We start from the raw sequence: 27,753 nt of genomic DNA, 5'->3' as shown, positions 1-27,753 counted from the left end.
AACTCTTTAAGCCTTAATTTCATCATCTGTAAGATGGTAATAATAAAATCTTCCTTATATAATTTGATAAATGATGGCTATATCTAGATCCCAGTTCCCTCATCGTGACCGAACTCATGGTCTATTGCTCAGAATCCTCAAGCCTGCAACTGAAACGGCCACCAGGTGGCAGTGTTACCCAGGACTGGTCCTGGCTTCCTCTGCAGAGCCGAAGCAGCAGTCACAGGCAAGCAAGAGGTACAACCAGGGCTGCTTCTCCAGAGCTTTGGGTGAAACCCAAGTGGGAAAAACAGACTCAGAGACAGGAGTATATGTCAAGAAGGCTTCATGTTTCTTACACCCAGCCTCCTCCTCTTCTCCCAGGCTCCTCCGAGGCACCTTTTGTGCTTAGGAATAAGCATTTTCTGGCTTGCCATTCCCAGTGCGGGGAGGTCTCCCCTTCTACATCAGTCCTTTTATCTTGTCAGAGCGCCCAGTTTCCACTCCCAGTGGAGACTGTGTTGTGAAGAGAGATGACTGGCTTTCTCGGGCTGCAGGGGGTACCCCCCCAGCTGCCCGTTTCTGGGACATGGGGAGAGGCAGAAGCCAGAGTCATTCCTGGCTACGGATTTCACTCATCCTTTTCTACTTTGATTTCAATGAACGAGTTCAAGTCAGGACAGCAGGTTTTGTGGGGTTGGTCAAAAGATGGGGAGACGGGTCCATTCTCCTCCCCTCCCTCATCTTCCTCCTCCTGGAAATTAGGGTTGTAGAGTTCTGGTGGGAGGAGCTGCACTTCAGCAGAGGGCAGTCTGTCTGAGGGCGGCCCATACACGCGGTTGGCCTTGGTGCCGTGCTTGGAGTTAGCGTCCAGGTGGTAGCAGAGTTCTGTGAGGCGCCGGGCCCGGAAGCGGGGCGGGCGGGCCACCCAGACCCCCGGCTCATTAAGACTGTCCTCCTCATCCGACATCAGCTCTTCCGTCACATCCTTCCACAAGCGTTGGTCCTCGGGGCTGAAATGCCTCATGATGCTGGATCGGTTGGCGAAAAGCTAAGGGAGGAGCCCCGGACAGGGGGGAGGAAGAGCAAGGGACTGGGGGTTAGACTGGGATGCACGGTACGGCTGGGGAGCTAGGCTGGGTGCAGCTGCCCAAGGGAGGCCAGTGCCTAAGTCACACCTAGAACTGGCTCACCCTCCTCGTCTTCTCTCGGCCCGTATCCCAGGCTCTCCCACCTCGTCTCAGATGCCATGGCCTCTGGCCCTTCCTGCTGTGGCTTATGAGGGTTTAGGGTTCAGCATCGTGAAAGGAAGGCCCTGAAACCTACCCGGTATCGGCGGCTTCGAAGTTTCTTCTCCTCTTTTTCCTTCAGGCCTTTAAAGGGGTTCAGAGAGTTGCGGTACTCACGCCGCTTAGTGAGGAAGTAGGCCACACAGGCACCTGGCGGGTGGGGACGGGGCACAAGAACAGGGCCCTCTCAGACAGTGGCCCTCGGCCTGGGAGTCTGCCCTGGCCCTGCAGAGCCGGGGCAGGTGCTGCTCTCCACGGGGGCCTTCTCAGCGAACCCGATGGCCTCCATTCTTTCCTCTTTGGTTTCAACCTCCATCCTCCAGAATACTGCCCACAGGAACAGGACAACTCCAGCCCTTCTGTGCCCACCTGCCCCATTAAACCCACCCCCACTGCCATTCACCGACAGCAGATTATGGCTACTTTCCCAGCGGGAGCTTTCCTAATACCTCGGGGATGGCTGCAAATAACAGGAGAGGCTGGGAAAGCGGAAAGCCTAGGATGTAGTATTTAGGGACCAAAGGGCAGGCCTGGCTTCCTTCCGCCCCTAGGGACGCCACCGACTCAAGCCCTGTGTAGACACAACGCACAGAGGTGTTCTAGCCCTTTCCTCTTCCCATTTCCATTTCACACTGTGTGTAGGAATAAATGGCAATTTGAGATAATTCTGTGAATATACTATCGGTGAGAAAAATAGCCCCCCAAAATGTTTGTAAACCTACTGTTTTCTAACTCAGCTCCATCATGTGTCTCCCCTGGCTGGGAATGGGAAGGAGTGTGGCTGGGCATTAGCTCGCCTTGACTCACCTTTCAGCTCCTTGTCAGTGTAGTTGTGGGGACTGGTCACCAGCTCCTGCTTGAGCTTTTCCAGAAGGAACTTCACTACGGAGATATTCCAAGAGGACCTGATGCTGCCAATGAGAAGAGAGTGAGTAAGACAGCTGGCTTTTTTTTTTTAACAGCCAAGCAGAGATACCCATTGCGGTAAATTCCTCCATGGCCTCAGACAGGACACACAGGACCCGGGCCAGGTGAACCCTCAGCCTTGTGGTCGGACTGCGATGTCTCCCACTACTCCCTCCACCTTGCCAGAGCCCCTGGTGCTGCTTCTTCCACAAGAGGATCGTACCTTTCAGACCCGTTGAATCGCTTGTCATTGGTTATGTGGTTGTGCACGTTGTGAACCAATTTCTAGGGGGAAAAAAAAAAAGAATCAAGCCCAGGATAGATGTTATGGGAAACTCTCCTCGGGTCTCTGGGGAGGTACAGGGGTTACCCCTCTGGGGCTCTGCCTGAATCCCCTGGTAGCCCAGGGACCACTTTTGCACATACCATGTCTTAGCCAGAGACACTATCCAAGCTGGTATTTATAATGGGGCTCTGCCCCCCTCCTCCATTCAACTTGTGTTAAGACTGCATGATCATCCCTGGTCTTACTTCTCCTGAAAAATGTGAGCCCTAGAGCAGAGGGCTCAACCATTTCCATGAACATAGCCCTAAAGGCAAGGAGCTGCCGAATATGCAATTTGGGCTCCTGCAAGTAGACATCTCTTAGAGTCTCCTGCTCTTGTATATGTTAAACCTTTCTTCAAAATATATCTTTTTATTTTTTAAATATTTGAAAAGCATACAGACAGATCTTCCATCCACTGCTTCATTCTCCAAATGCTCACAACAGCAGAGCTGGGCCAGACTGAAGCCAGAAGCCAGGGACCCAATCACTTGAGCCATCACCTGCTGCCTCCCAGGGTGCACATAAGAGGAAGCTGGAATTGGAAGTGGAGCTGGGACTTGAACTCAGGTACTCCAAGATGGGATGTGGGAATCCCAAGCGGCAAGTTGAGCACTGTACCAATTGCCCACTCCTGTATTTTTTTCAATATAAAAAGTCTGGGCATCGTGGCACAGCAGGGTCAGTTGCCACTTGTGATGCCAGCATCCCATATGGGTGCTGGTTCGAGTCCCAGCTGCTCACTTCTGATCCAGCTCCCTGGTAGTGCACTGGGAAAGCAGTGGAAGATGGCCCAAGTGTTTGGGCCCTGCCACCTATGTGGAAGACCAGAATGGGGTTCCTAGCTCCTGGCTTTGCCTGGCTTAGCTCAGGCCATGGTACCTATGTGGGAGTGAACCAGTGGAGGGTAGACTGATCTCTGTCTTTCCCTCTCTCTGTAACTCTGCCTTTAAAATAAATAAATATCAGGCTGGCACCGTGGCTCAACAGGCTAATCCTCCGCCTTGCGGCACCAACACACCGGGTTCTAGTCCTGGTTGCCCCTCTTCCAGGCCAGCTCTCTGCTATGGCCAGGGAGTGCAGTGGAGGATGGCCCAAGTGCTTGGGCCCTGCACCCCATGGGAGACCAGGAGACGCACCTGGCTCCTGCCATCGGCTCAGCACAGTGCACTGGCCACAGCGTGCCGGCCGCAGCGGCCATTGGAGGGTGAACCAACGGCAAAGGAAGACCTTTCTTTCTGTCTGTCTCTCTCACTGTTCACTCTGCCTGTCTAAATAAATAAATAAATAAATATCCTTAAATACATATGTAAAATGTTCCAAAATCCTCTAGTAAAACGGATAACCCAAGAAAGTGGCCCCAGGTTTGACCATGGCTTTCCATATACCTTTGCACATCCCAGGGGTATACACCATGATCGGAAAAACATGTCTAAAATAACAGAAATGTGACTTGGAAAGGATATTGGAGACTATTTCACTCAACCTTGCTTTCACATCATTTTTATTTTTGACAGGCAGAGTTAGACAGTGAGAGAGAGACAGAGAGAAAGGTCTTCCTTCCATTGGTTCACCCCCCAAATGGCCATTACGGCCAGCGCGTTGCACCGATCCGAAGCCAGGAGCCAGGTACTTCCTCCTGGTCTCCCATGTGGCTGCAGGGCCCAAGCACTTGGGCCATCCTCCACTGCCTTCCCGGGCCATAGCAGAGAGCTGGCCTGGAAGAGGGGCAACCGGGACAGAATCCGGTGCCCCAACCTGGACTAGAACCCGGAGTGCCAGCACCACAGGCGGAGGATTAGCCAAGTGAGCTGCAGCGCCAGCTGCTTTCACATCATTAAACAGGCTGTTTTTCAGTGTTGCCCATACACATCTTGTATCATTGACCTTTCCTAATTTTTTTTTTTTTTCAAGTGGCAGAGAGAGAGGTCTCCCATCCTCTGCATCATTCCCCAAACACCCACAACAGCCTAGGGGTAAAGCTGGGGACTCAGCTTTACCAGGTCTCCCATGTGGCTGGCAGGAACCCATCTGTGCTAGCCATGACCACTGCTCCCCAGGGCACACATTAGCAGGAAGCTGGAGTCAAGAGCAGGGAACCAAATCCAAGCATTTTGATATGGGTTGAGGGCATCATAGCACCTCGGCAAACACCTGCCCCTAATTGTTGAAAAGTTTTGCCTCACTTGATCCAAAATCTGACCCCAGTTTGTACAGAATCGCACCTGAGACATCTAAAGCTGGCTTCCAAGTCCTCCCCAACTGCTCCCTCATCCGGTCTACACACCCCACATCTATCAGCCACTCCTCGCGGTTTGCTGGCCGGCTCCTTCTCAAGCCCGAGGCTCTCTGGTTTGCCAGGGTCCCTGTTAACAGTGTGGCAACTGGAGCTGATCTGATGCACCAGCTGAGTGCATCAGATGGCCGATGTAGCATTCCTTCCCTGAGCACATCTCTGCACTGCCATGGGTGGACTCCAAGGGGCGTGACCTTTCCTCGGCAGCCGCACCCCCGCTCTCAAGGTCAAGGGGTTCGTGCTGTAACTTGCTTTTGAACTTTAATGCAGGGCATTTACATTGCTTCTGACTACATTTAGTTTTGTTGTTTCTGATTATATTTTTGTGCCAAGCTCCCTCAGTCAATGCACGTTCCCTAGGCCCAACTTAACGGATTCATATCCTGACCTAGGGGTTTCAGCCCCTTACTCAGAAATCCTGTTTGTCCTTCTACTGCTAAGGCTGACTGGCCAGACCAACTTAAGAAAGTACTACGGAGCTGGGGCCGGCGCTGGGGCATAGTGGTAAAGCCACCGCCTGCAGTGCTGGCATCTCATATGGGCACCAGTTTGAGTTCTGACTGCTTCGCTTCCAATCCAGCTCTCCTCTATGGCCTGGGAAAGCAGTAGAAGATGGCCCTAGTCCTTGGGACCCTGCACCACTTAGGAGACCCAGAAGAAGCTCCTGGCTTTGGATCAGCCCAGATCCAACCATTGTGGCAATTGAGGAGTGAACCAGCAGATGAACGACCTCTCTCTTTCTCTGCCTCTGCCTCTCTGTGACTGCCGTTCAAATATTTAAATAAATCTTAGGGGCTGGCACTGTGGCCTAGTGGGTAAAGCTGCGGCCTGCAGTGCCGGCATCCCAAATGGGCACCAGTTTGAGTCCCGGCTGCTTCACTTCTGATCCAGCTCTCTGCTACAGCCTGGGAAAGCAGTGGAAGATGGCCCAAGTCCTTAGGCCCCTGCACCCATGGGGGAGACCCAGAAGAAGTTCCTGGTTCTTGGCTTCAAATTGGCACAGCTCCGGCCGTTGCATCCAATTGGGGAGTGAACCAGCAGATGGAAGACCTCTCTCTCTCTCTCTCTGCCTCTCCTTCTCTCTCTGTGTGTAACTCTGACTTTCAATTAAATAAATAAATCTTTGGAAAAAGAAAGAAAAAAATTAAAAAATAAATAAATCTTTAAAAAAAAAAGGTACTACAAATTCTTTGTGGCCAGGGTCTCCCCTCTATGAAGAGAACTGTTACTGTACTAGCTTCATAGTTGACATAGTTATTTTATCTCTTAGAGTTTCAAACTTAAGAGATCACAAAGAAAAAGATGAATGCTTCAGCAAAAATTTGGGACAGTTTCAGATAAAAAAAGAAACAGGTAGGTGTTGTAGCACAGTGGGTTAAGCCACTACTTCAGACACCCACATCCTATATTGGAGTGCCTGTTCAAGTCCTGGCTACACTGCTTCTGATCCAGCTACCCACTCATGAATCCTGGGAAGCAACAGATGATGGCTCAGGCCCTTGGGCCCCTGGCACCCATGGGGGAGACCTGGATGGAGTTCCGGGTTCTTGGCTTCAGCCTGGCCACCCCTGGCTGTTGTGAGCTTTGGGGGAATAAACCAGCAGGTGGAAGAGCTCTCTTTCTCTCTTGCTCTGCCTTTCAAGCAGATAAAAATACATAAACATTTTAAAAAGAAGAAGGGAAAAGAGGTGTTACATAGCTTCCAATTCAAGTGGCTTGGAAGAGATCAGCTGATAGAAATCCAACCAGGCTTGAAGTGGAAAAGGAAAATACTCTAGACAATAAGTGTTGCGACTGGGAAGGCTGCTGCAGGCTCACCTGCCTCTGGACTGAGCTAAAAATAAACATCCTTCCCAGAGGGATGGCTGGGATCCGCAGCATTCCAAGGAATTACGAGTTCAGCCTTGGTTCTCTGGGGCCACAGGGTCCCTGGCGGCAGCACTCGGGAAGCCTGGCAGTCTGGCGAGATGCCCCTCTGACGCCTTCCCAGAGCTGAAGACCTACAGCGAGGGTCTGCAGCTCCCCCTTCCCGGCTAAACCCACAGCCTGGCACAGTCACACCTTAAACCTCCCTCTGCGGGGGGCAGCAAAACCCCTGGCCTGGTCCCCTCACTCCTGTGCCAGCGCTGGCATCGAGTGTGTGTAGCCCTCCCAGCTGCTGGCCGGGGGGAGGGCAGAAGCCAGGCCTCCACTGTGCCTCTCCCTGGAAGCCGTGGGCAGGAGCAGCAGCAAGGTGCTGAGAAAAACCTGGACTTTATGTAAATTCTTTTTTTATTATTATTATTATTATTTTTTTTTTTTTGACAGGCAGAGTGGACAGTGAGAGAGAGACAGAGAGAAAGGTCTTCTTTTTGCCGTTGGTTCACCCTCCAATGGCCGCTTCGGCCGGCGCACCGCGCTGATCCGATGGCAGGAGCCAGGTGCTTCTCCTGGTCTCCCATGGGGTGCAGGGCCCAAGCACTTGGGCCATCCTCCACTGCACTCCCTGGCCACAGCAGAGAGCTGGCCTGGAAGAGGGGCAACCAGGACAGGATCGGTGCCCCGACCGGGACTAGAACCCGGTGTGCCGGCGCCGCAAGGCGGAGGATTAGCCTAGTGAGCCGCGGCGCCGGCCAATTTTATGTAAATTCTAAGTGTCACATTTGCTTATGATTGAAACCCTTAGAGGTTTGGGGGAATCTCTAGGAATGCATTTGTGGGTACATGGCTCCATTTCTACTGCTGACAGCCAGAGGGGGCCTTCTTGGTCCCAAATCCGTAACAGAGAAGCTATACTCATCTCCTGTAATCAAAATCTGAAATGAGGCTGGAAAACAAGTCAGTGCTGATTATGAATGGGGTCTTCCCAGGGAAAAAGAACCTTCAGGTACAACGATACATCCCATGACGGGAGAGGAAGGGCTGAATCTCTGAGGAAAACGAGAAGGAAGAAGGAAATAATACAAATAAAGGAAGTATAAGTGGCAAGCAGCTGTTCTCAAGGCACTGGAAGCAATGGGCTGTGTATTTTGATGGGATTTAGGGTGGATGTGGGTGGTGACTTCCACTCCCAACCAGGACTCCCAGTCACGTCACTTCACATCAGCCATTAACCAGGCTGACCGTGGGCAACATGAACAGTATGTGAACATTAACCACATGGCCAAAGAGCATCCCCACAGTTACTAGGAAGAAGCTCTGGGGTACACAGTTGATCCAGAAGACTGTGGTCACCCTGGGAGGTTCCTCAGCTTCTGCACTGTGGACTTTCTGGAGACTTCTTTGCTATGGGGGTATGGTGCGGGGGTGGGGGCTGTTGCCGGAAGATGCTGAGCGGAGTTCCTGGCCTCTGCCTACTAGATGTCCACAGCTTCCTCTTTCCCTTCCCAACCTGCTGGCTCCTTGCAGACACCAGAAATATCTCCAGATGTCCCCTGGGGGCCAAATCAGCCCCAGGTGCAGAACTCCTGGCCTAACAGATTTCCCAGTTGGGGTCAGCCTCCAGGCCCGGGGCTCCTGGCTCAGCAGTGTTCGGAGGGCTCCCAGCCACGAGGAGCAGGTTTCCCGCAGACCTGATTCAGGCCAGCGCCGGCCCTGTCAAGAGCTCATGGAATGGCTAGGACCTCTAAACCTGTTTAATAGAGCGGAGTGCCTCCCACGGGCTTGAGACCATCTCAAGACAGCTTGGCCTTTCCCCCGTGGGGCCCTCTGCCCCAAACCCCGCACACCGGCTAAATTTGTAGGCAGTCCCAGTAGTACCTTTTGGTGATCAATCAGCTGAATCCCTTAAAGATTATCCCATCAAAACGATTAGAGCCCTGGGGTGTGTGTGTGGGGTGGGGGGAGATGATATAATTCCCTGTTCTTTAGGAGGAAGATATAATTTTATCTGGAAAATGTCTAGACAGTCCACTGATAGCAGGGAGACTATCTCTGTAGGGCTGCAAATGACCCATCTCCTTGTCCCTCCCATGCCAGGGGCATCCAACAAGGAGGCTTAAGGAAAAGGATAGAAATCAGGCTCACTCACAGAGAGTACCAGATCCCGCTTGCGCCTGGAGTTCTTCTGCCCGCTCCCCCGTGTCCTGCACGGGGAAGCAGTGAACCCGAGGGAGTGTCTCAGCTCCCCTGTGCTCCCAGGGCCTGGCTCCTCCAAGGCACCGTCCAAAGCAGCCGCAGCGCTGAGCACGTCCTCGGGGCAGGGCGGTGGCAGCTTGCTTCCATTTTCTGGCCCTGTCTCTGAGGCTGCCCGCTGGAGAGCCAGTTGGGTGGCTGGGGAGAGTTGCTTGGCATAAGCAGGAACAAGCACCCGCTGTACTGCACCCTCGGAGGCCACGTAGTCATCCACCAGCTGAGAACACAGGGAATAACGCGTTAGCCAGCCAGGCTTAGGGACTGCTGGGCCGCCACCATTCTCTGGCCAGAACTAGTGATCAGAGTGGAAAGGCGCGGAGTGGGGAGGAGGGGTGCCCAGCACAGTCTTCACCGGCCCGCTTCTCCAGGACCCCTGTGGGGCAGCTGGACAAACACTTCTTGCGTGTACAGAGCTCAGGGCTGGGCAAACACTTCTTATATGTACAGAGGCCAGGGGGGTTGTTCCGAGGGTCTCCCACAAGAACAAGGCATGTTTCAGGCTCTGACTGTGGGTGGTCCTCGATGGCTGGCTCCTGGCTGTGGATGCCCCTAGGCAAGTGTTTGATCTAAAAGGGACAGGGGAGGAGGTGATGACAAGAAAGGGAAACTAAGCGAAAGGGGGAGAAGAAAATAAAGCGGAAACAATGACTGAGAGGAGAAGGGAGAGACACGAGCAAGGCAGGGGCGGTAAACCCGGGGATCCCCAGAGAGGCCGGCCCGGGCAGCGCCCTCCCCACTGTCCATTCCCTTCCCGGGGCCAACCTGAGCCCTGCTCTGGCTCCTGCCCTGGCCACGTCCAACTGTCACGGCCCTGACATCCCCGACTGCTGGTGCCCTCACTCAAGGACATCCAGGACAAGGAAAGGAGGGAGGGGCACAGGGAGAGAGAGAGAAGAAAGGAGGGGGGATTTCTGCAGCCAAGAAAACAAAACGGTGAAAGTGGGGGAGAAAAAAACACCGCGTGCACACAGAGAGAAGCGGGGGAGGAGGCGGAGATTTATAGACCTGTGAGCTGCTTTCTGTGCTGTGAAATCTAATTCCATCCTGTCGGCTTGGAAGGCGGCCCTGCCTCCAAGAACCCACAGCTCCGGGCCACGCCCGGCCAGCTAGCCTGCAGACAGTGGGCCCAGACCACTGTGAGTCCCGAGATGGGTGTGTGGCAGCGGCCACTGCCCAATGTGGCTGTGCCTTCGGGAGCGCAGTGGCCAGTGGCCTCCCTCCACTGGGGTAGGAGTGGTGGGAGCGATTCGTCTCATCCAACAGATGGGCTGGGAGTTCTCATCTCAAGCCCCTTTACTCATCAGTGGGGCTCTCAGCCCTGCTGCGGGGGGAGCAGGAGGTGAGAAAGGGCAGAGAGGGCTAACAGCCCTGCCGCCGGCTTCTGCCATCTCGCAGCTCTAGGATCTCTGCGCTGGCTCCATCTCCTCTCGGCCCTTCCCCACGTGACCTTCTGCGGGTCTCCCTGCGCACTGGGGCCTGGAGCAGGGAGAGCTGGACAGCACAGGGCATGGCTGTCTTCTGCTCGCAAATCCCGGCGCTTGCTCTTTTCTCATCCCTCTGCCTCTGTCACCGTTAACTCTCAACTGCCCACCGCTTTGTGGCATGCTGTTCCCTTCCTCGCCCCTCCACGTGGCTTCGCTCTCTTCCAGGCCTCCTGTTTGCACTTTCTCAGTTCTGCCTGCCTCCTTCCCTCTGCGTACCCGGCTATTATCTGTATCCTTGTCCTCTCCCTCTCACCTTCCCTTCCTCTGCCTCTCTCCTGTCTACACTCCCATCTCGCTCTCGCTCTCTGCTGAATTCCTCCTGGCAAGCAGAGGGCCGTGATCAAATATGAATGAGCCGTCTGTGCATGGCAGGCATTCTCGCCAGGAGAGGCAGGGCCCGAAGAGCCGCTGAGCCAGCTGCGGAGGAGAAGGTGCCATGCGGAGCTCTTGAGAGGGAGCGGAGGCCACCTCGTCACCACCACTATAAAGGACCTCCTGCCAAGGCGGCTGCCAGCTCGGGGAGGGAGCAGGAACGCCAACTAGCCAGAAGGCACAAGCGTGTGCCTAAGGAAGCTCTCAGGATGGAAGGAAAGCAGAGAGGAAGCAGAGCGAGAAAGGCCCGGCCACGTGCTCAGGAGTGGCCACCATACTCACAGGGCTGAGCAGCGGGGGGCCCTCCCCCGTGGCCAGGGCACAGCCAGGGAGCCGCAGGTCTCTCTGCGGGCCCGGAAAGCCCAGAGGCCCGGGCCCCCCGGCGGAGGCTGCTCCCAGCTGCCGCAGCTCCTCGATCACCACTTGTACGCCGCTGCCCACGCTGTCACACTCCTCTTCCACGGCAGACAGGGCCTTGCAGGCCTCCCCAGGGCTCTCCTTGAGAGGCCCTGTCTCCCGGGCTGGGGAGCTGTGCGTCCGGCCTTCGCCATCTTCCTCGGGGGCAGGCACTTTGCTTTGCCTGAGCTCTCCCACTTCCTCCTGGAGACGTTTTAGCAGCTCGTTGTTGGCCCTGGCAAGCCCCAGGGCGGCCTCGGCCAGGCCCACGGCCTTGTCCACCCGCTGGTAGATGATATGCAGGAGCTGCTCGGAGCTCTGCACGGCCAGGCCGTGGCCAGTCACCGTGATGGGGGTGCTGGGTGGAGGATTGCCCCCCTGAGAGCCTGTGCTGCCTCCGCCAGTCTCGCTTTTACAGGCACAGCAGCAGCATCTGGCCTCGCTGCCACTGGGAGGGGAGAAGAGAATGGTGGCACTGAAGGACATGGCGACAGGTGTGGTGCCCGCGCGCTCACACCGGGGGGCCTCTGCCAAGGATGTCTCTAGTCCACAGGCCTCAAGAGGCTGGTGAGACGCACACACTGGCCGCTTGTGCGTCACTCTTCTTTCTCATTGAGGGTGGTCAGAGGAGCGCGGGGCCCCAGCTGTGGGTGCTGTGGAGACGCATGCCTGCCGGGGCGCAGCACACAGGCCATGGCTGCCCCTCATGGCCTGCGGAGGGGAAGGATTCCTTCTTGTATTTGCAGATGCTGTGCTTCCCGGCTGCCGCACTCAGCCCTTACCGCGATGCCTCCAGGGGCCTCGCTGAGCACACCGTCAGTGGGCACAAGGCGTTCTCACTGCACCCACGCGTGGCACCCCCCGTGCCGCCCCCTACAGGACAGACTGGGGACCCGAAAGGATCCACTGGCATCTGGAAAGATTAGGAGATTAAGGAAGCAAATGAAGATCTGTCTTCCCCTCTCCTCCCTTTCACCAGCCTCACCGTAATAACAGCACTGCCCTTGATGGCTGTGACATCGTTCCCGAAGGCTCCGCACAGGTATCTCATCTGCCCGGCAGCACCTAGGAGCACGCATTACCCCCGGTGCAGAGAAGCCACGTGCATCAAGGGGATATGTCTCTTTCAAGGTCAGGGGAAGACAGCAGAATCCCGTTATTGCTACTTTCAATCTAGTGTTGGATTTTTTCTTCTTAACCGATACCACTTCTTGTTGACATAAAGAATCATGATTGCAACCTTCTCTATCATTTTCATACAGATGCATTCGGAGGCTCCTAAATAAGGAATGCATCGATCACAACAGCCCTCTGCGTGCCACTGGCCGGCGTCTCACTGTTGTCATTAATGCTTTGGGGTGGGGGTGGGGAACTGAGCTGGGGGGACCCAGGATGCCACAGCTTCTTGCTGTCATGGCCCCTGCCGAGGAGACCAGTGGTCCCGAATCCTCCGGCCATCAGCCCAGAGCATTCAGCTCCGGCCCTCCCATCTCTACAGCTGCACAGCAGCATCTACGCTGCTAAGGGCTGCACGGTGCCCACAGGACCAGCTCCTAGCAGAAGTCAGAGTGGCAGTGAGGAGCCAAGCTGCTGTTCTCTGCTGTTGCTGGTGTGAGGCAACTCAACCACTCCAGGGGGGAAAGAAAACAAACAAACAAAGGAGCAGGCTTCCATTTCATAAATATTGTCGTTTGCTGATACTTGATTACGCAAAAAAGAACAAAACCTCAAGTATGCTTACAATTTCCCCAAGACACAGTCCTATCTTACACTCTAAATTATATCATAACGTCACAATTAAAAGGAGAGGAGGAGGTTAGGAGAAAGTTCTATAACATCAAGGCTTTTGGTTTTTTCTTTTTTTCTTTTGAATCAGCAATCTCATTTCAGAAATAGGCAATATCGATGCCTCTGAGGTACTAAAACATAAATATGACAATGCATTTTAATTACACTTGGTTATTAAAAAATAGTCTTTAATTTGCTCTTTTCACCCTTCGTATCGAAGAAATGGCTTTTCTCTGCCATATATTCACTTCTTGTAAGAACCTAACACAAACCATTTACAACTTTGCTGTCATTCGAGTCACTGGGAGGCATAGCTAAACCTGAAACTAAAGGTTAAACCAAATTAAAACTAAAGGTTAAGGGAAAGCACTGAGCGATTCTATGTCAATTTACATGGATGGATCATTTATGTATTCTTTTCTTTCCTAAATAAAGGCCTAGACTGCTCTCAAAGCATTTTTTTTAAAGCATTTTTTTTAATTATTATTATTTGAAAGGCAAAGAAACAGGAGAGAAAAATACCTCCAACAGCCACAGCGGGGCCAGTCAGGAGCTCAGAACTCAATCCAGGGTGAATCAATCCGAGTCTCCCACGTGGGTGGCAGGGACCCAAGTAGCTGAGCCATCAACACTGCCTCCCAGGATGCGCATTAGGAGAAACTATCATCAGAGTGAAGCCAAGATGTGAACCTAGGCACTCTGATACGGGTCGTGGGCAGGCCAGGCGGCCTTGGTCACAGTGCCAAATATCCGCCCCAGTTTTTATTTATTTATTTATTTTATTTTACTTTAAGCTAACACCACACAAGTTTAGTCTGAAACATAGGTGCCGGAAAAAGAGGAAAGTTATATTCGGGAGCCCGCGTGTGGCGTAGCAGGCTAAGCCTCTGCCAGCAGTGCTGGCATTTGGGTCCCAGTTGCTCTACTTCCAATCCAGCTCCCTGCTAATGGCCTAGGAAAGCAGTGGAAGAGGATCCAAGTGCTTGGGCCTCTGCACCAACATGGGAGACCCAGGAAGCTCCTGGCTGTTGGTCCCAGATCAGCCCAGTTCTGGCCATTGCGGCCATTTGGGGAGTGAAGCAGTGGATTGAAGTTCTCTTTTTCTCCCTCTCTATGTCTATAACTCTGCCTCTCAAAAAAAAATAAATATTTTTAAAAAGTTATATTTGGTGATAGTACATATTGGGTGCACATGCTTGCCAACTGGTTTCAGTATTTATCAAATCAGAAATTACGATACAGGGCTGGAATTGTGGCACAGCAGGTTAAGCCACTGCCTACCATGCTGGCATCCCATTTCAGAGCACCAGTTTGAGTCCCGGCTGTTCTGCTTCCAATTCAGCTTCCTGCTAATGTGCCTGCAGAGGCAGCAGAAGATGGCCCATGTAATTGCGGCTCTGCCACCCATGTAGGAGCCCCAGATGGAGTTCTGGGCTTGTGGCTTCAACCTGGTCCAGCCCAAGCCATTGTGGCTACTTGGGGACTGAACCAGTAGATGGAAGATTTCTCTCTCTCCCTCTAACTCTGACTTTCAAATAAATAAATCAATCATTTAAAAAATCAGGATGCATCAGGTTGAGACGCTGCATAGGTTACCTAACCCCTTTCTGGCTTCAAAGTGATAACTGCTACATTCTTAGTCTTCTTTATTTCTTTTTTATTTTTATTTTAAAGATTTATCTTTTTATTTATTTGAAGGAGTTATAGAGAGAGGATGATAGACAAAGATCTTCTATCTGCTGGCTCACTCCCCAGATGGCTGGAATGGCCAGGGCTGGGTCAGGCCAAAGCCAGGAGCCAGGAGCTTCCTCTGGGTCTCCCATGTGGATGCAGGGGCCCAGGCACTTGGGCCACCTTCCACCGCTTTCCCAGGTGCATTAGCAGGGAGCCGGATTGGAAGTGGAGCAGCTGGGACTCGATTCAGCACCTGTATGGGATGCCGGCGAAGCAGGCAGAGGCTTAACCTGCTACTCCACACGACAGCCCCTCAGACTTCTTTCTGAAATAGCACTGAAATGGAGGTTAAAACAAAAAAGGAGTTTTGGTCTGGCTGCATCATTTATGAGCTGTGTGAACTTAAGCACATGATTTCATTTTCCTGAGTCCTCGTTTTCTCAGCTCTGCCTACCTGGGGTGTTTCTGTGAAGATTTCAATCACATATGCAAGGCACCCACAGACTGGCACGCAGTCCGTGCTCCACACACAGCAGCTGGGGCTATGCTCATGCCCTGACCTTTTGTGTCTCACCCAGGACACCCATAATCTTCAATACAATGCAATGGCTAAAAACAGAACTGGTGGAAACTGGTGCCTACATTTAATACCACATTTCTAAGAAACAATAAATTCAATTCACAAAGAAAGCATTTACATGGGCCAGTGTTGTGGTGCAGCGGGTTAAGTCGCCGGCTGTGACACAGGCATCCTATGTGAGCCTCTGTTGCAGTACTGGTTGGCTGCTCCACTTCTGATCCAGCTCCCTGCTGATGTGCCTGGGAAAGCAGTGGAGGATGGCCTGGGTATTTTGGGCACTTGGCACCTATGTAAGAGACTCGGGTGGAGTTCCAGGCTCCTGGCTTCGGCCTGGCCCAAAGTAGCCCATTGCAACTACTTGGGGAGTGAATCAGCAATAGGAGCTCACTGTGTGTGTGTGTGTGTGTGTAACTCTGCTTTCCAAATAAGGAAATCTCAAGAAAAGAAGCATACATTTACAGATACATAGCCTCCTGTGATATTGGCAAGGTAACTGAGAAAAAGAGTATTTGTAACTTATTTACTGTGATGGCTTGACCTTAGACTAAGGATAATAGTTAACTGCAATTTTTTTATGCAAAATGTATTTTCCTATCTGAGTCCACTGTGCTGCTTAGTATTTTTTCTGCTTGTCTACTTTGCATATCACCACACTACGTCCATTTTGTATTGTCACATTCAGAGCAACAGGTATACAAACCTGTCCATAAAAGCCTGGCCAAGTACAGTGTAGCATAGTGGGCATTCAAATAGCTCTCGGTTTCCATGGACACTATTGCTGACTTAATTCCGCTGCCTCTGACTACGGTCTCCCACCTCAACGCTAAGACATGGAAAGAAATTGGGGTCAGCAAGTAATAAAGGAGTATTTCACATTCTATTTACTAACCAGATAACAATTTAAATGCTGGGGAGGTGATTACAAACAAAGCACTCATTTCATTAGCGGGATACATCTCCATTAGAGAAGGCAAGCAAATGAAAAGGGAAAGAGAAGTGTTTCCAAAAACCCTCCGCCAAAGGATGAATCCACAGAATGGACTGCCACCTGACGAGGCACACAAATAAAGGGACCAGGTCTTCGCAGGCAAGGAGCTTACAGGGTACTAAAAAATGGGAATGTCTACAGACCATGGAGTGTCCCAGATTTAGCCTATCGAAAGCAAAAAGCAAAACACACACAGACTGAGAAATTCCTGAGGAATCAGTTCAAATAACAAAAAGATCAAAGGGTAAAATCACATGAGTGTAACAAGGAGTTCTTACAGCAGGAAAATGTGCAGCTGAGCCTTGAACAAGGTAGGGGAGGAAGGGGTAGGGTGCTAACACGTTCTGGAGAGAACACAACAAACATCACAGGCCCTAACAGAGCGCGTGAGGCGTGGGAGCACAGGGGCTTACACGGTAAGAGGACCTGGAAATCACGGACTGGAAGCTCGCAGGAGGCTGTTTGACTCAGGAGTGACTTGATGAGAATGGGGGTTGTGGACGCGAAAGTTCAACACCTGGGGGAAGAGCTGACATGTCTTTACTTGACAAATGTTGGTGGGAGAGGAGGGGTTTGTATGTGAAGATACTGGTTAAAGACGTCAAGCGTATAAACCTGGGAGGGGTGGGGCTGGCACTGTGGCATAGCTACCGGCAATGTCAGCATCCCATATGGGTGCCGGTTCGAATCCCAGCTGCTCTACTTCCGATCCAGCTCTCTGCTGTGACCTGGGAAAGCAGTAGAAGATGGCCCAAGTCCTTGGGCCCCTGCACCTGCGTGGGAGACCCGGAAGAAGCTCCTGGCTTCAGATCGGCACAGCTCTGGCTGTCGCGGCCAACTGGGGAGTGAACCAGCGATGGACGATCTTTCTCTTTCTCTCTGCCTCTCCTTCTCTCTCTGTGTAAGTCTTTCAAATAAATAAATAAATCTTAAAAAAAAAAAAAACCTGGGTGGGCATTCGGCACACAAGTGAAGATATCACTCGGGATGCCCACATCCCACAGCAGGTGCCTGAGTTCATGTCTCAGCTCTGCTCCGGATTCCAGCTTCCTGCTGATGCACACCCTGGGAGGCAGTGAAAGCTTGAGTCCTTGGGTCCCTGCCACCCACGTGGGCAACCTGATTTCAGTTCCCTGCTCTCCTGCCATTTAGGGACTGAATTAAGGGATGAGCGCTCTCTCTCTGCCTCTCAAAGACTAAAATAAATAAATGTTAAAGAAGATCACAACCTGAGGTCACATACACAAGCCTTCACCACTGAATATTCAACAGGTATGAGGCAGCTGAGAGGAAGCCCCTGTATGCTATAAGAGATGTGCATTTATTTAATATGTTAAATTTCAGGAGCCAGGCTTGTGGTATGGTAGATAAAGCCGCTGCCAGGGAAGCTAGCATCCTATACAGGCACCAGTTTAACTCCCAGCTGCTCTACTACCCATCCAGCTCCCTGTTAATGTGCCTGGGAAATTAGTGGAGGATGGCCCAAGTGCTTGGGCCCCTGCACCCATGTGGGAGACCCAGAACAAGCTCCTGGCTCCTTGGCTTCCCAGCCCTCGCTGTTGTAGACATTTGGGGAGTAAGCCAGAAGATGGAAGATCTCTCTCTCTCTCTCTGTAACTCTGCCTTTCAAATAAATAAAACAAATCTTTTTTTTTTTTAAGAGTTTTTTGTTTTTTGTTTTTTTTTTTTTTAAACAGGCAGAGTGGATAGTGAGAGAGAGAGACAGAGAGAAAGGTCTTCCTTTGCTGTTGGTTCACCCTCCAATGGCCGCCACGGCCGGTGTACCGCGCTGATCCGCAGACAGGAGCCAGGTGCTTATCCTGGTCTCCCACGGGGTGCAGGGCCCAAGCACTTGGGCCATCCTCCACTGCATTCCCTGGCCACAGCAGAGAGCTGGCCTGGAAGAGGGGCAACCGGGACAGAATCCGGCACCCTGACTGGGACTAGAACCCGGTGTGCCGGCTAAAACAAATCTTTAAAAAAAATATTCAGGGGTGGGAATTTGGTACAGCAGTTAAGATGGCTTGGGAGACTTGCTTTTTATATCGGCATGCCTGGATTTGAGTCTGGCTCTGCTTCAGATCCAGCTTCCTGCTAACATGCACCCGGGGAGGCAGTAGGTGATGGCCCAAGCACTTGAGTCCCTGCCACCCACATGGGAGATCTGGATTGGCTTTAGCTTGGTCTAGCCCCAGCTGTTGTGAGCATTTGGGGAATAAACCAGCAGATGGAAGATTTCTCTCTGTCTGTGATCTGTGTCTGTCTGTGTGTCTCTGCTTTTAAAACAAATGAAAATTAATAAATATACATTAATATACTGAGGTGAGCACTGTGGCACAGAGGGTTAAGCTGTTGCTTGGGATGCCTGCATCCCACATCTGAGTGTCTGGGATAAAGTTCTGCCTCCACTTCTGATCCAGCTTCCCAATAACGTATCTGGGAAGCAGCAGACGATGGCTCCAGTACTTGGGTCCCTGTCACCCATGCAGGATACCCAGATGGAGTTCCTGGCTCCTGGCTTCAGCCTAGTCCAGTACTGGCTATTGTGGATATTTGGAGATTGAATGAGAGGATAGAAATCTGTCTCTCTTTCTTTCAAATAAATACATAAATCTTATCTTAAAAGATCAATTTCAACAGATAGCAACATCTTTAAGTGTAACATCTTGAAAACAACTGAATAGGACTGAAAAACACAAATGGTAGGAAGGTCAGAGCTGAAATGCAGATTTGGTGCCCTTAGCAGGGGGATTATGGTTGAAACTGGGAGGCTGAATGAGCGAGTGTAAAGTTAGATCAACAGCCAAGGACAGTACCTTATGCCAATCCTACGAAGAGGCTTCCTTTAAAGAGAAACTTGAGAAAGAATGGTCAGTAAGGTGGGAGCAAAACAGTCTATGGAAGCCAAAGTAGAGAAAATGTCAAGAAAGTGAATCTAATCAATGGTGGGAAGTGCAGCAGGGTGGTTAAGGAAGATGAAAATTAAAGAAATACATTTGGGGCCGGCGCCGTGGCTTAACAGGCTAATCCTCCGCCTTGCGGCGCTAGCACACTGGGTTCTAGTCCATGTTGGGGCGCCGGATTCTATCCCGGTTGCCCCTCTTCCAGGCCAGCTCTCTGCTATGGCCCAGGAAGGCAGTGGAGGATGGCCCAAGTGCTTGGGCCCTGCACCCGCATGGGAGACCAGGAGAAGCACCTGGCTCCTGGCTTCGGATCAGCGCGATGATCCAGCCGCAGCGGCCATTGGAGGGTGAATCAATGGCAAAAAGGAAGACCTTTCTCTCTGTCTCTCTCTCTCACTATCCACTCTGCCTGTCAAAAAATAAAAATTAAAATTAAAAATTAAAAAAAAAAAATACATTTGGGCCGGCGCTGCGGCTCACTAGGCTAATCCTCCGCCTTGCGGCACCGGCATACCGGGTTCTAGTCCCGGTCGGGGCACCGATCCTGTCCCGGTTGCCCCTCTTCCAGGCCAGCTCTCTGCTGTGGCCCAGGAGTGCAGTGGAGGATGGCCCAAGTGCTTGGGCCCTGCACCCCATGGGAGACCAGGAGAAGCACCTGGCTCCTGCCATCGGATCAGCGCGGTGCGCCGGCCGCAGCGCGCCTACCGCGGCGGCCATTTGAGGGTGAACCAACGGCAAAGGAAGACCTTTCTCTCTGTCTCTCTCTCACTGTCCACTCTGCCTGTCAAAAAATAAAAAAAATAAAAAAAAATACATTTGACTTGTCTATGATGACCAGAGAGGAGTGACACCACTCAGCAGACAAAAGAACAATCAGATTGCAACAAAATGAAAGCAAGACTCATCTGTAGGTTAACTTTGAAAGGAAGGAAGGATTGGGACTGGTGCTGTGGCTTAGCGAGTAAAGCCACCGCCTTCAGTGCCGGCATCCCATGTGGGCGCCGGTTCGAGTCCTGGCTGTTCCACTTCCGATCCAGCTCTCTGCTGTGGCCTGGGAGAGTAATACAGGATAGCCCAAGTCCTTGGGCCCCTGTACCGACTTGGGAGACTTGGAAAAAGCTCCTGGCTTCAAATTGGCATAGTTCTGGCCGTTGCAGCCAGTTGGGGAGTGAACCAGCAGATGGAAGACCTCTCTCTCTCTCTCTGCCTCTCCTTCTCTATGTAACTCTGACTTTCAAATAAATAAATCTTAAAAAAAAAAAAAAAAAAAAAGAGGCTTTAGGAGTTAAAGTATTTCCAAGGCACAGAAAGCATCTCTGTGTGTGTGTTTGTGTGTGTGTGTATACAGAGAAGGAATAAGGCTAGTGTAAAAGTAAAGAGTGAAACATTAGGAAAGGTTTTAAGTTTTCTTCCTTAAGGATCCTTTGGGTGTGAGAAAGAAGGGCAAGCTCCTCACTCAGAGATGTTCCCTCAGAGATGTAAACAATGACTCCAGGTGGGCCAACTTCACTGGGTGTACAGAGGAGAGTCAGTTGTATGAAACTGGGATGCTTTTTACTATGGAGACAGATTTTTTTTCTCAGTATGCAGAATTCAAATGGATAAAATAACTTTACAGTAGACACGACTGCATTATCTGTTGCCACAACCTGTTGAGTTCCTTTTTAATGCTCTAGACCAAACATAATTACTCTCACTTTTTTCTACATTAGCTGAAAGTTTTCTAGCCCACTGAACCCTGCCGATGTTATGAACACACCTAGACTTTATTCTGGTACTTTTATTCTCAAATATATATCTAAGTCACTGATCCATGAAGCAATCAATCCCCAGCATGTTTGGCAAAGCAGTGGTTAACACCAGTAAATGATCCAGGCCACGGCGGTATCATTATTATTCTGTATTAAGGCTGTCAACGTTTGCAGTTCCAGATTGTTAGATAATTTAAAGCCAAGAGTTCATATTTCTGTTCAAGAAAGAAAAACTAGTAACAAACTAAGATTGACCATCATAGAATAATACATGTGCCTTTTGTAAAATGCTATCAATCTGTAGGACTGGTATTAAGAAAAAAAAAAATCTTTAATCTTATGATGAGTTAGTTGCCAAGACAAAATGACAATAGATGTCAGACTCAGCCATTCATAAAATACATGCCGGAGGTTCATTCACTTCAGTATTGGTCTAATTTTAATACATGTGAAATGAGCCTGAAAATGTACTTTTCAATAATTTTGATATTTTTTCACACACAGTTAGATAAAAAAAGAAAGCTCATCTCCTATAGACAGCTCAGGGTGAGACTGTCCATAAGCTTAACTATCCCTTTCCTCCTGAGTCACATGTATTTTTGTTAGTACTAAATATATCATCTTCTTGGCAGCTCCCTTGCTTGCTTTCTCCCCATTCTGAGTTTGAATTTTCTGCACGACTGAGTTCACCTCCAAACTATGAAAAATAAAAGTTTTCTCCCTATTTAATAGATGTGTATGATATGGTATCACTGAGATGATCTATGTTTTTATAATGGGCCCTTGACTCATTCAGGTCAGGCTAGAAATGGACTTCCTTAAATGTGATTACTGAAAGCATGGCAATTCATATCATAATCTTTATTTTATGAAATAAAAAAGGAAAAAGGCCACTTCAAGCTCCTGCCATGCCAGTCAGCCCTGCTCTTCCACTTTGGGTGCAAAATGGCCCATCTGTTGGAGTCCTCTCAAAACCTATTTCTATCAGAAATGGGTGCCTTATCACAAATAGAGCAGGTGAGAAAATAGCATAAATAGCAAAAAATATTCTTTTCCTACAGTTTGAGTATCTGATTTAAGATCTGTTTTAAAAAAAAATCCAAGACCTCATTTTTAGGGGTAAAAAGACCCACAGGATAGAGTGGGGTCTTAAAGAGGACTCTTTGTAATCTGCAAATCCCAAGTATACTCACACAGTAGGATGAGAGTTTGAGGAAGCAGACCAAAGTCATTTTTCATGTACATTTGGTAAAGCACAACTTGGGAGGATCAAAAGCTGTGGTTTCAGGGGGCTGGTGTTGCAGCATGGCAGGTAAAGCTGCCTTCCCACATGGGCACCAGTTACTGTTCCAGCTGCTCCACTTCCCTCCCAGCTCCCTGCTAATGGCCTGGGAAAGCAGCTGAAGATGGCCCAAGCGCTTTGGGAGATGAAGCTCCTGGCTTCAGCTGGGCTCGGGCCTGGCCTTTGTGGCCATTTGGGGAGTGAACCAGAGGACACTAGATCTTTTTCTCTCTCTGTAACTCTTTCAAATAAAGAAATCGTTAAAAAAATTTTTTTTTCTGGGTTTCAGGTTTTCATAGGAAGATGCCTGACATACAGGATTCTTGCTGTATTTCTGGAGAGACTGAGAAAGCAAAAACCAGCTCCCAGAAGTCTATCCTGTGTCTTGCGGGGCCCTGGGTAAATGTTAGCTGATTAAATATTAGTCAAAGATGTCAAGGCGGGCACCGGGGACAGCAGAACCATTTCCGAGGAGACAGCGTGATTCGGCTAGGACGGGCGGCGTCGCCCGGGGCGGAGACCCGCAGGGGACCGGGCGACCCCTACTGTGGGCAGCCAGAGGCCCCGGGGGCCCCACAGAAACGGGGCGATTTCGGGGAGGGAGGCAGAGGCCGGAACAGCCCGAAGCGCGGTGGGGGTTCTTGCTAAATCGCCGTAGGTGGACTACGTGACCACAGCAGCGCTCGCGGCGGGGCCCCACTTAAACAGCCCTACACGCGTTCCTCCGCGTGTGCCCCTCGCTACCGCGCCCGCTGACTCAGCCAGGCGCGCACGCGGACGATGGAGTCAGCACCGCCTGTGCGTGTACCTGGCCCGCGCACTCACGCGGCAAGACACCGCCCAGCTGGCCCTCTGGCTCCCGTTGATTGGCGGTTGCGGAATGGGCGGGAGCAGGTCTAGGGGATCCTATTGGCTGTAAGTCACAGTCACTCAAAGAGCAAGGGAGGGGAGGGGCCTCTTCAGGGAGGCACACGACTGCGAGGCTTTTTCAAGGCCGTCAGACGCCATTTTTTGCTTTTTTGTTTACTTGCTTTTGTTCTCCGCCGCTTGCAAAGCTGTGTGTACACGACTATAAATATGGTGACCACAGATCGGTTTCATACGTTTGGTGGCGGCCGACTTTTAGTTCCTGCTGGCCAGGGTTACAAATCTTTGAGAGGGCGCTGAAAGTTCCTCTTAAACAACTTTTCATCTCTAGGGGCCCGCGGACTCCCAGGTTAAATGAACAAGAGTTTAGATTGGCTTTTCTTTGGTAAGAAGGCCAAGCCAACTACTGATCTTGGGAGGAATTCTTTCTTACAAAGAAACTCAAAGCGAGGACGTTGGCTATAGTAAGCCTGAGTTCCAAGATGTAGAAACCCAATAGCCTCGGAAGCCGGGCACGGGCTGTGTACCCCAGTGTCCTCAGAAGCTAAAAGTAGGTGACGCAGACAAGAGTCGGAAAGGGGATACCTCCGGCAGAAAGTCCCATCACTCCCATGACTCTAGAAGAGACCAGAGCTCAAAGAAACGCAAGACTCAACTTGTGGGACCCAGAGAGGAGCCAGGATTTACTCGCACTGCTCTGACTAGCATTGCTAGGGAATTAAATACACACACACAGACACACACAAAACCTCACTCAGTAAGGTAAGCAACCCAGAGGGCCCATTCAGGGCCACTCTATGATAAATTTCCAGACCTTGTACAAATAATTTTACTGCAGTTGTTACTGGGGTGTCTTGCACACTGCTGGAGGAATGAGAAGGTACTACGCTCCCGCAGAGGGTCTGTTGTAATGAAACTGGAATTCTCCAGTAGATCTTTTTCATCTCCTGATTGCTACTACACTTGTGATGTTCCAGTTTCTCCCTCCTCGCCCTGCAGGCTTCCCAAGCTCTCTCACTCCAACCTGTGACACAGCCTGGGCTAGAGGTGTTTTCTCTAGGACTCCTTCCTATATGGGGGACAGCAGGATGGGAGACTAGGGTTCCTACACCAGCAGTCTGCCAAGCCTGTTCTCTAGGGCTCACACTTTTTCTCTGTGACTCTTAGACATGGGGAGAAGGTTTTCCATTCCAAAAAATGCAGCCTGAGAACCAAAATGCATTTCGCATGCCTCCTGTTACTTGCTTTTGCCTCTCCTGGCCTCCTCCACCCCACCCCTGCCCTCACCCCATCACCACCACGGCGGATAGACTCTGCAAATTGGGCTTGACTGGATTTTTCCCCCTGATATTTGGCCAGCTGTGGAGCTTTTCAAACAAATCTTAACCAATGAACGACCATTTTGTCAAAAAGCCAAGAGAGAACTTGCCCTTCCGAACACACCAACCAAACCACACAGAAAGGCCCAAATATACACAGCTGTACATTGAAGAACGTGAGACAGTAAAAAGCGAAACCACTTAAGGCAAAACAGTCCCTGAAGACGACCCTGGACCCAGATTCAATAAATTGCCACATGGACTGCATACTCACTGGCAGTTACTAATGCTTCACTAATCTGGTCCTTCGGAAGAGCAGAGAAATACAGCAAATGCACACAGAATGAAAGTGCTAAGTATACTAAGCCCTACTTTGCATAAGAAATCCTGTTTTGATCACATTTGGGAACACAACAGAAAAAAAAAATTTCACATCCTAGGGGCTACTTTGCAGACACAAAACCAAAAGTATTCCTTTGGAAAATAAAATAACACATATACACATACCATACATATACACAAAGAATAAACCGCAAGATAAATCTCTGTGAAATCGTTTTGCAGTAAACACACACACACACACAGAAATGGCCTCATGAAAATGTGTGTGCAAAACACACAGTAAGAAGGGCTTTCCTCCCTCCCCAGGGAAATGAGTGTCCCCATTGTAACCTCCCAATATCTTTAACCTATTGGTCTTGGACAGTTGCCACGTCCAAGCCACTTGGTTTTGGTTCTGGGGGCGGGTGTGTAAAACGCACGAAAACAGCTTTGTGAGGGAGCCTCAAATCTCTCTGCTGCCTCCAACGATGCCCGTGGTAGAAATTTACATGATCCCTTCAGCCCGCTTAAAAAAAAAAAAGAAAAGAAAAAGAAAAAAGAAATCTACACTTCCCCAGCGGCTCGATTCTTAAAATCCCTCAACCACAAAAATTTACCAGTCCTTAAAATGTGATAACAAAAAGGAAAAAGCTATCAATTTGACTGGAAGCAGTTGTACACGGCCCTCCTGCTTCGCAACTTCTTGGTATATTCAAAACCTCGACCAGGAAAAAGAAAGAGGAAGAGAGACAGCACAAGAAATGGGGGAAAGAGCACATCCCCCGGCGCAACACTTTCCTCACCCCAGCACTGCCACAGATCTCTATTTTTAAAAATTTTTGAAAACGCACACAAGATTAAGGAGGAAAAAAAATGGAAAAAGGATACCCGAAGGTCGTTTGGCTCTTTGTATTCGTGTGTGTGCAAAAAGGAGGACTCGCGGAGCCCGAGCCGGCAAGCCCCGCCCCTCCCGGACGCCCGCCCGGATTGGCCGCCGCCGGCCGCGGGACGCCCCGCCCGCGAGCACACGCGCCGCGCCCGCGGCTGCGGCCTCCGGGGCGAGGGGCGGGGGCTGGAGGGGGCCCCTAGGGGCCGCTCGACCCCCGACCCCTCCCGTTCGGACCCTGGCGGCCCGGCTCGCACCGATAGCCTTTCTCCACCCCTCTCCACCCCCTTCCTTTCACTTTCTCACCCTTCCCCATCTTTTTTCCTCCCTGAAACCAGGCCCCCGTCACCAACATCACAATCCGCAGACACTTTGCTAAACTTGGGAAACTAACTTGTTAACAGTAGGAGTCTAGACTGGGATTAAACATCAGGGATGTGGCGCCGGGGCCCAACCCTGGCTTCCAGGTGAAATGTCTCCCTCACATCTATTGCTTAAGCTCCTCACCTGTAAATGAGCATTCACATGGGAGACATCTTTCCACCGAATGACAAAATCGTTTTGCCCTTTGGGGGTTGCTTTTGCACGGCCTGAGCTCCCAGTTTTTCTCTACTTGGCTAAAACCGCAGGGTCAAGAACTAAAATGGCTCCCCTCACTTCCTGCTGAGGTCTGGTTGCTTGCACCTGGTTTTAAGCTACCCTCATCTGGCCCCCTCCCCCCTACTTTTGATCTTAGTTCCCACTGCCTTCTATTTTTCACCCTGGTATTATTCCTCTCTCAGCTGATCTTGTCTGCCTGGAGCAATGCCTGTCATCTCTTTGGTCATTTTTTAATCCATTCTTCTTCAGCTATTTCACTCTACACAGACCACTGCTCTCTGCTCCTGTCAACATGAACTTTTTTTTTTTAAAGGTTTATTTGAAAAGCAGAGTTACGGAGAGAGATAAAGAGATAGGGAGAGAGAGATCTTTCATCTGTTGGTTCACTCCCCTGATGGCTGCAAACTATTAGGGTCTCCAACTAAGATGACAATTGGGCCATCTTCTGCTGGCTTCCCAGGCACATAGGCAGGGTCTGAATTAAAAATGGAACAGCTGAGACTCAAACTGGCACCCATATGGGATGGCAGTGGCTTAACTCCCTATGCCACAATGCTGGCCCCAACGTGAACTTCATGCTCATTCAGGTTAACAGCACTTGATTCCACTTTGATTGTTTCACATATTTTAGTCATTTCGCCCCAGTAAGCTGTTGGAAATCAGAGATTACACGTCAAAACTACTTCCATTTAGGAGCTGCTTTTTACTGCCGCAGCTGACATAATGGTAGATACTAGGCAGTGAAAAAACAATTATGAGGGGCCCACACTGTGGCTTAGTGAAAGCCGCCACCTGCAGTGCTGGCATCCCATGTGGGCCTTGGTTTGAGTCCCGGCTGCTCCACTTCCGATATAGCTCTCTGCTATGACCTGGGAAAGCAGTGGAAGACAGCCCAAGTCCTTGGGCCCCTGTACACATGTGGGAGACCTGGAAGAGGCTCCTGGCTCCTGGCTTCGGGTTGGCCCAGCTCTGTACATTGTGACCATTTGGGGAGTGAACCAGTGAATAGAAGACCTCTCTCTCTCTCTCTCTCTCTCTCTCTCTCTCTCTCTGTGCCTCTGCCTTTCAAATAAATAAATTTTTTTAAAAATATGATTACATAAGTGGATTTATTTGAAAGGCAGAGTGACACAGAGAGAGGAAGAAACAGAAAAAGACTCTATCCACTGGTCACTCTCCAGATGGCTGCCACAGCCAGAGCTGGGCCAGGTCAAAGCCAGGAGCCAGAACTATATCCTGGTCTCCCACAAAGGTGGCAGGGGCCCAAGTATGTGTCCATCTTACGCTGTCTTCCCAACCAGCACTCCAATATGGGATGCCCACATGGCAAGCCACAGCCCAACCCAGTGGAACGCAATGTCAGCCGTAAAATTTGATTAAGTTTATATAGCTATGCCGGTACTGTGGTGCAGCGGGTTAAAGCATCCCACATGGATGCTGGTTCTAGTCCCAGCAGTTCCTCTTCTGATCCAGCTCTCTGTTATGGCCTGGGAAAGCATTAAAAAATGGCCCAAGTCCTTGGGCCCCTGCACCCGTGTGGGAGACCTGGAAGAGGCTCCCGGCTCCCAGCTTCGGATCAGCACAGCTCCAGCTGTTGCGGCCATCTGAGGAGTGAACCAGCGAAGGAAGACCTC

The 27,753-nt window shown here is 50.8% G+C and overlaps 1 protein-coding gene across 1 annotated transcript; it reads right to left on the bottom strand.

Moving 5' to 3' along the window:
• Nucleotides 1–308: 308 nt before the first annotated feature.
• On the bottom strand, nucleotides 309–25,576 carry C11H14orf93 (chromosome 11 C14orf93 homolog). Its single transcript, XM_062205445.1, has 7 exons — nucleotides 25,522–25,576; nucleotides 11,047–12,073; nucleotides 8,805–9,125; nucleotides 2,398–2,459; nucleotides 2,076–2,179; nucleotides 1,306–1,418; nucleotides 309–1,030 (listed from the first exon to the last, which is right to left on the bottom strand). Exons 2-7 carry the CDS (start codon nucleotides 11,644–11,646, stop codon nucleotides 611–613), a joined length of 1,620 nt encoding a protein of 539 aa, XP_062061429.1. The 5' UTR covers nucleotides 11,647–12,073; nucleotides 25,522–25,576; the 3' UTR covers nucleotides 309–610.
• Nucleotides 25,577–27,753: the final 2,177 nt, after the last annotated feature.

This window comes from Lepus europaeus, chromosome 11, assembly GCF_033115175.1.
Source record: "Lepus europaeus isolate LE1 chromosome 11, mLepTim1.pri, whole genome shotgun sequence".
Classification (NCBI taxonomy): Eukaryota; Metazoa; Chordata; class Mammalia; order Lagomorpha; family Leporidae; genus Lepus; species Lepus europaeus.
This window is presented reverse-complemented; position numbering and strand designations above follow the sequence as displayed.